The 7966-nt window shown below is 45.9% G+C and overlaps 1 protein-coding gene across 2 annotated transcripts in view; it reads left to right on the top strand.

Annotated features, from left to right (window-relative positions):
* Nucleotides 1–5789: 5789 nt before the first annotated feature.
* Nucleotides 5790–7966, top strand: part of CAPZB (capping actin protein of muscle Z-line subunit beta) — a 49067-nt gene continuing 46890 nt past the window's right edge. The window contains exon 1 of one of the 2 annotated variants that reach the window (XM_087914816.1): nucleotides 5790–6062. In XM_087914816.1, coding sequence (XP_087770942.1) covers nucleotides 6060–6062 — 3 coding nt within the window. In that variant the 5' untranslated portion in view covers nucleotides 5790–6059. The remainder of the gene's footprint in view (nucleotides 6063–7966) is intronic. The other variant, XM_087914815.1, reaches the window with a different exon arrangement.

The raw sequence follows: 7966 nt of genomic DNA, 5'->3' as shown, positions 1-7966 counted from the left end.
ATCAAGCCTCCTTCCCGCCTCCCCGGGCGGACGTCTCGCGAGAGCTGCCTCCGCTCCGCCGCAAAGCCAGCCGCTCTCGCGAGAGCTTGAAAGGACGAGGCGGAGGGGTGTGTGTTTTTTTTAAGATGAGGCGCTTTTTTTGGTTTTTCTTTTTTTCCGTCCCACTTCCGGGCGCTTGTTGCCAAGGGCAACCAAGGGTGTTCCTGGCAACCTGGTGCCAATTTTGACCTTGGGCAAAGTAGGCCCGAAAGGCGGGCAGGACCGGCCTAATATGGGGAAATCCATCGGCATCCCCCTCTTCCGGCAGGTGCAAGCCACCTTTCGATTTGATACTTTATTGATTATATTCATATTATTTATATTATATTTATATTTAATGTATATTATATTATTTCCTATAATCTTCCCTGATTTGAGTGGTGTCATTATGATACGTGAGAAAGAGATGGGAATTAAGTTCCACCCAGATTGATTCTTGCCTTTCAGGTCGGTGTTTCAACCGGGTGGACTTCAACTCCCAGAATTCCCTAGCCAGCATTAATTCTGGGAGTTGAAATCCGTAGGTCCTGGCTGAAGCATTCTGGGAATTGAAGTCGACTCAACTTAAATGTAATTGAGGTTCTGGGTGTTGAAAACCCATGTCCCATCTTCGGTGAAATGAAACCGTGGGGCTTCTGCCAAACCACCATTGGCTGAGTTTGAAAGATCGTGATTTTAGAACACATAAGAGGGGAAAAAACAAATGTAGGCCCAACTTTGAGATTCTTCTTCCCAGGAAGGCTGTATGAATGAATTCTGTCTTAGCAAGAAAGAAACATTAAAGTATAGTTTGAGGGCGGGAATGAAAGTAACTTGAGTAAGAACAAAGTGCCCACCAGTTATCCAATAAATCGGAAAAGATGTTTCACCACTTAGATCTAATTACTGCCAGCTTGCAGCTTTTAGGAGAAAGCATGTCTGAAGGTTAAGTTACTTTTTTTTAAAAAAAAAGCACCAATGTGAGTAAGACCACACACTGATGCTTGAGAGCAAGTAATGTTAATAAAACTGTTAACTCTCCCCTCCCTTCCTTGTGTGTTATCGCAGGGCTCATCGGGAGAATTACACTTATAAACATGGAAAATTCTCCCTGCTACGAAAGAGAATACGCACAGATTTTTACAGATCAGGTTGCTTGCTGTGGAAAGGGGGGAAAAAAAAACCCAGCCAGAATTGCTATTTTGCTTTCTGATTATTTGACAGAATAATGTGGAAGCCTGATTGGGCCAGCTTAACTATGAGAAATGGATATTATCCTGAACTTACCTTGACTTAAATAGTGGGGAGAGGTAAACATTCCACAGCACATCAACTTTTATTTCAGAGAAAAATTTCCATCGGATGGTTTCCAAGGTCTGCCTTTTCTCTCTCTCACGTGCTCAACCTCTCCCCTTTTGCTTTCATAAAAAGTGATTTTTCTCTCTGTCTTTTTCATCCAGGAGTTGGAAACATTTCCCATTAAGAACCCTGATTGCATTTCCCTAGCCCTTGCTAATGGAGGAAGGAAAGCCATACAAAGGTCAGGAGGTTTTGTGCGTCTGTGTGTGTGTTGATACAGATGTGCCAGCAGTTAAACCTCATCCAGTGTAATTGTAGATATTATGGGACGCTGCCTTGCATCATACAGGTTTTACAAGCACTTTTCATAACGTGGGCCTGAATTACATCAAAAGATTCTGGCTGGCTTAAATGGATTGAAAGAAGGGTGGGAGAAATTCAACAAGGACTAGCTAGAAAGCAAAAGGGAATTTTCATAGTCAGAGATAATAGTCTTGCTGCCTGCCTGCCTGCCTTCCCTGTGAACCCTAAGATGCTGGATACAGCAAAATCTGTTGGATTTGCGGCTCCATATTCAGCCTGGGGTTCCCCTATTTCAGTCCAAACCATGGAGCTTTTCTACCAGCTGAAATGTACCCTTTTAAATAAGAAATGCACCTCACGGTGTTATGATTTAAACTGATAGAATGTTAGCTACTTTTGTCAAAACCCCAAGTATCTCTTCTGTCATTGCTTTACCCCTTCTTCCTCCTTTGGTTTCATTCATACAAACTTGTCACAAAGGAACATGAAACTCAAATGCCGCCTTTTTATCTGATGCACCCTTGCTCTAGTTTTTCTTTTGTTCGCTTCGCTGGTTGAACCGTTCAGTTTTTTGGGGGGAGGGGGGTAGGATGGTGGGCAAATCAAGAAAGATTTGCACATCTGACAGGCTTTGAAAATCCTAAAAAGAACTCAAAACATCCCCTTCTCTCTGTTAAATGCTTTCTGCTGCTCTTAAAGGTGTAGAAGGATATTTCTTCCAACAAAGCAATCTTTAAAAAATCCATTTTTACTTAGCTAAGCCTTAGGACACATTGTCACTGACAATGGGATCCCAAATGCCTCTGATTAAAGACATATGGATGCAACTTTATAAAGGTGTTCAGCTGTCAAACTAACATTTTTTTTGTTTTGCCACCGTGGCACTCGATGCTGCCCTTTCTTTTAAGGTGCTCATAAAGTAAACTTTGCTCTTTCTCTATTTATACATATTTTGGCCCAAGTTCAGTGCACATATTTGAAAGTTTCTTTTAAGCTTTTTCTTAAATTTTGTTTTTTTTTTAAGCTCACCTAACAGGTGAGATGTTCCGTGGTGTTTAAAACAATTCATTGAAAAGCAGGATGGAACGTAACCGGCCAAATTCTTAAGAGCATAATCTAAACGTGAATGCGGACATCAACGCAGCATAAGAGCTCCATTTAGTCATGATTTAAATGCAATTTTAATTAAAATGCCTTATTGTTTTTAAAAGATAACTCATCCCTTTAGTGTTCCTTTCTTAACTCATTATCCCACACAAATTAGTACAGTTCAAGGCTAGTTCTGTTACCCGTGGAAAGACAAGTGATGGGCGGATTTGATTCACCATATAAAAAAGGATCAAACAGCTGGTTTTCGGTTATGCCTTTTTTCTTCTCCCTTCTTTACCCCAAATATTTGCATTAAGCTCATCGGCCAAAAAATGTTTGTACTCTCCGCCTGAGGGAAGTAGTTTGAAATGAGGACCAGCTGCTTGTCCACAACTGTTTATAGGATGGCTGTGTTTGAGATGATTACATTTGCTGGGCTGAGTGGACTCAGTGCCTTGCCTAGAGAAGGATTCAAAGCATCTGCTTGTGAACACATTCAGATGGCTTGTGCTAGGCGGCCTCTGCACATTGCAACCATCCGTGTTTTCTTTAGCCAAGAATTGCTGGATAAGCTTAGTGCGATTGGATTCACACAGTACACTATAAAGCATCTCTGGGGAGAATCCATAAACTGGGTATTTTTCCTTCCATTGCCCCCCCCTTCCCCCCCAATTCCTCATTGCCCTACAAGGAAAGGTCCTGAAGATTTGTTGCATTTAATAATACATGGTGTAATTATTTTTATTCTTGATGGTTTATGTCACTTGAGAGTTACTTGGTGGAAGGTTGTTTATCCTAAAACGCAGGATCTAGTTCAAATAAAATTTTCAGTCTGGGAGCCCAAACTAGGTTTCGACTCAAAAGTAAAATGCATTACACTGAAATACCCAGAAAAAAAAATATTTTGGCAATTTTAATTTCAGTGTCACTGATGATTCTTTTTTGAGATTGTCAGGTATATGAAGGACATTCTGGACACAGGTTCATTGCAGGTTTGAAAAGAGGCTTTTACAAGGTGCCCAACCTCCCTATTGGAGTCAGTGAACTCCAAACACCCTGTGGATATTAGTGTCTCCAGAGTACCTCTTAACGTGATTGCTGAAATATAAAGAAATGAGTATGGAGGAATTGTATTTCCTTCATAATGTCCGTTAGCAACCTGAAAGAGAGGTGACTGAAGATAGGAAGGAGGGAACTGCAGCAATTCCGAAATAACCCTCCTCCTCCTCTTTCATATATGCATATATGCATATACAAATACATACATACATACCTACATTACATACATACTCACACATCATCACAAAATCTCCAGAACCATAAAGCCTATAAACTTGAAATTTGGCACCTATGTTCCTCTTGCCTTTTAGGTACTTACTAAGAAAGGATTCTTTGAGAGGACCAACAGAGCCTTAGTATTTCCTATATTAAAAATAATATAATAACATGCTCTGATGCTAAGGAGTTCTACTCCCCCTCCCCACCTGAAAAGAAATCTCTTCCAAATGCAAAACACAAGCAGAGGAGAGGAGTTTCGGTTTTAATTTCACAGCAGCAACCAGCTTTAGTACAGAACAGTTGAGCTAAGCCTTGCCCAGGCTCCTTGCTGTCTCCTTGCTCACACAGCAAATACTCTTTCAGTTTTCAAACAGCCCTCAACTCTCACACACTGACGGGATGCTAGCCAGATGAATACCGATGGATGCTGGTAGGCAGAAGCACAAATCCCCACCCCCCTTATTTTCCTCCCCCAAAACTAAGCCCGATTACATAGTTCCGTAGCGAAGCAAGGGCATCAAGCTAGTTAGATGATATTTCTTAGCGAAGGAGATAGATCTAGCCCTCGATGTACGACCCCAATTGAGCCCAACACTTCTGTTGCTAAGTGAAACATTTTTTCCCTGAATATCACCGCATTTTACCATCTTTCTTGCCACGGTGGTTAAGCGGATCGCTGTGTGTCTTGGTCATTAAGTGAATCCGGCTTCCCCATTGACTTGGCTTGTCAGAAGATCGCCAAAGGGGATCACATGTCCTCGGGACAACAGCCATAATGGCCATAAATACGGGTCAAGTTGCCAAGCATCCGAATTTTGATCCAATGGCCGTGGGGAAGTTGCAACGGTGCTGTGGAAAATGGTCATTTAAGTCATTTTTCCTTGGTAACTTTGAACGGTCACTAAGTCGAGGATAAAGGACCTCGGGCAGGGAATTCTGCCTAAACAAATTCCTTGTATGTCCAGTCACACATGGCCAACAAAGAATTCTATTCATTCTATTCTGTATTCGATTTTGTTCTTCTGGAATCTAGTCTAGTCTCATCTGTTCTATTCATTGTCTCCTAATTCTGCTCTAATTCTACACTTATTCTGTTCTGTTTTAGTCTAGTCTAATCTAGTCTACTTTTCATTCTGTTCTGTTCTATTCTAATCTAATTCTATTCTAATTCTTATTCTATTAAGAAAATTAAAATATCACAAAGTCACAAGTTCCAGGAAGGAGCAGGACAGAATGGCAACGGAAGGAGAGAGCCCTATTTCCTGTAGGTCTCCAAACTTGGCCATTTTAAGACTTGTGGACTTCAACTCCCAGAATTCTCCAGACAGCATGGCTGACTGGGGCATTCTGGGAGTCGAAGTCCACATGCTTTCAACTTGGAGAAACTAGTTTTGGGGGGCAGGGAGAAATCCATCTTTCGATTTTTGCACATGATGGGAACCAAGAAGTGTAGGCTGGTGCATGGGAATTGTAGTCCTGCCTCCGGAAGAGGGAGAGAGCGGATCATTAAACTTCAGAATCCAATTCATAACTTTGCTCCGCAGCATCTCTTCTTCTCACACTTCGCCCCCCCCCGTCTTCCGTATGTAGATGGTCCCTCCCGTCTTCTGGCACACGCAACTTCTTTCCCCCTCGTACGCCGATGGTCTTTCCCACTTCCCACCGCCCTCCTCCTCCCCGAGGGCGCAGGCGCGGCGTAGCCTCCCGCTCCATACTTGGCGATGCCCGGCGAGCGGCCTTCTGATTGGCTCGGGGTGGCTCGAAAGGGGAAGGGGGGTTAGTAACAATGGGCGGGGCTCCTCTTCACACTGTGTGTGCGCGGCGCGCGCGCGCTGTCTGACCCGGATGTGCAACTGCTAGGCAACGGCGGAAGTGGCGAAAAAAAAAAAAAGGGAAAGGAAAGGAGAGGGAGGAGGAGGAGGAGGAGGAGGAGGCGGCGGAGGCGGCGGAGGAGGAGGGCGGCCTGCGGCCTGGCTCAGAGCTCGGAGAGGCCGGACGGAGGGACCCGGAGTCGCTGCCGTCGCCGTTTCCGCTCCTGGTGCTGAAGAGGGCTCGGCCCCACCAGAGGCATCATGGTGAGGGGAGAAGCCGCGGGTCTCGGGGCTGTCAAGGCCCGCGGGGTGGGGCGGGCGGGCGGGCGAGTGAGGAGGGAGCGTGAGGGGGAGAGGGCCGCCTCCGCCAGTAGGGGGCGCTTCCTCGCCTAAGGGGCGCCGGGGCGGGGCAGCCTGGGGACTACAAGCTCCATCCTCCCCAGCGCGTGTGTGTGAGAGAGTCCTGCTGCATGTGTGTGTGGGGGGGCTTTACGGCTTCTGACCAAGAAATGGGGTCCGGCTTAGCAGGAGAGTCCCTGCCCAGTGTGGGGTTCTTGGGGAGGGGGCTGTGGGGCCGGTGGTGCGGAAAGCGGGGACGGGGGCAGGGAATAAAGGGGAAGGACTTGAGGGGCGGCGGGGGAGGGCGACAAGGAAGGGAGCAGCCCCCCCCACACACACACCTTTGCCCTGCCGAGGGTTTCAGTCGAAGCTCCCGCCTTTTGTTTGCTGTGGCTGGGTTGACAGTTCAGGAGAGCCCTTAAAGAATGGGGGGAGGGGGTTGATTTAGGTCCTATGGAAACCCCTTCCCTTCCTTCCCCTCACCCAACCTCCCTCATATCATCTTCCTCCTTCCCTCCCTCCCTCTCTCATATCTTCCATCCATCCATCCATCATCCTTCTTTTCCTCCCTGATATCATCTCCCTGATATCTCTTTCCTTCCTTCTATCATCTCCCTCCCTCCCTCCCTCCATATCTTCTCTCTCTCTCCCTTCCATCCATGTCTCTCCTTCCTTCCATAGCTCTCCCTCCCTTTAGTTCTCCTTCCTTTCATATCTTCCCCCCTCCAAATCTTCTCTCTCTCCCTTCCATCCATGTCTCTCCTTCCTTCCATATCTCTCCCTCCCTTTAGTTCTCCTTCCTTTCATATCTTCCCTCCCTCCAAATCTTCTCCCTCTCCCTTCCATCCATGTCTCTCCTTCCTTCCATATCTCTCCCTCCCTTTATTTCTCCTTCCTTTCTATCTTCCCTCCCCCAAATCTTCTCTCTCTCCCTTCCATCCATGTCTCTCCTTCCTTCCATATCTCTCCCTCCCTTTATTTCTCCTTCCTTTCATATCTTCCCTCCCCCAAATCTTCTCTCTCTCCCTTCCATCCATGTCTCTCCTTCCTTCCATATCTCTCCCTCCCTTTAGTTCTCCTTCCTTTCATATCTTCCTTCCTCCAAATCTTCTCTCTCTCCCTTCCATCCATGTCTCTCCTTCCTTCCATATCTCTCCCTCCCTTTAGTTCTCCTTCCTTTCATATCTTCCTTCCCTCCACTATCTTCTCTCTCTCCCTTCCATCCATCTCTCTCCTTCCTTCCATATCTCTCCCTCCCTTTAGTTCTCCTTCCTTTCATATCTTCCCCCCCTCCGTATCTTCTCTCTCCCTTCCATCCATGTCTCTCCTTCCTTCCATATCTCTCCCTCCCTTTAGTTCTCCTTCCTTTCATATCTTCCAGCTACTATGTTAATTTGGAGATGTCTTAAGCAGGGGAACTGTGCTTGGCAGGAAGTGAAGGTTTATTTTTGACACGGAATTGAGGAAGACCTGTAATTATAGCTCTTTGGCCTGAGAGAATAAGTTAGGGAGAGATGAGGGGTGTTGGGAGACAGGAGGCAGTACTGTGATGCCCCCCCACCCCCCCATACCCACCTCAAGGGCATCATAATCAACAATTGTGAGGTAATTTCATTGGGGAGACTGAAAGGGATGGGGAGCGGAGGAAAGATGGGGGAATCGACTGACGATGAAAGTAGGGGAGCAACGGACATGGAATTGTGTACTGAAGAGAAAAGAAAAATGCCTGTGTTTCTTTCCTTCAATATATTTTGAGTGGTGGAGAAAAGGAGTTCTGGCTGTCTGGGTGGAGTAAAGAAAGAATGAGGATCAAGAGGTGAAAGCCAGGC

The sequence above is a fragment of the Pseudonaja textilis genome, chromosome 18, assembly GCF_049901715.1.
Source record: "Pseudonaja textilis isolate UNSWEBS1 chromosome 18, rPseTex1.2, whole genome shotgun sequence".
In the NCBI taxonomy this organism is placed as follows: domain Eukaryota; kingdom Metazoa; phylum Chordata; class Lepidosauria; order Squamata; family Elapidae; genus Pseudonaja; species Pseudonaja textilis.
This window is presented reverse-complemented; position numbering and strand designations above follow the sequence as displayed.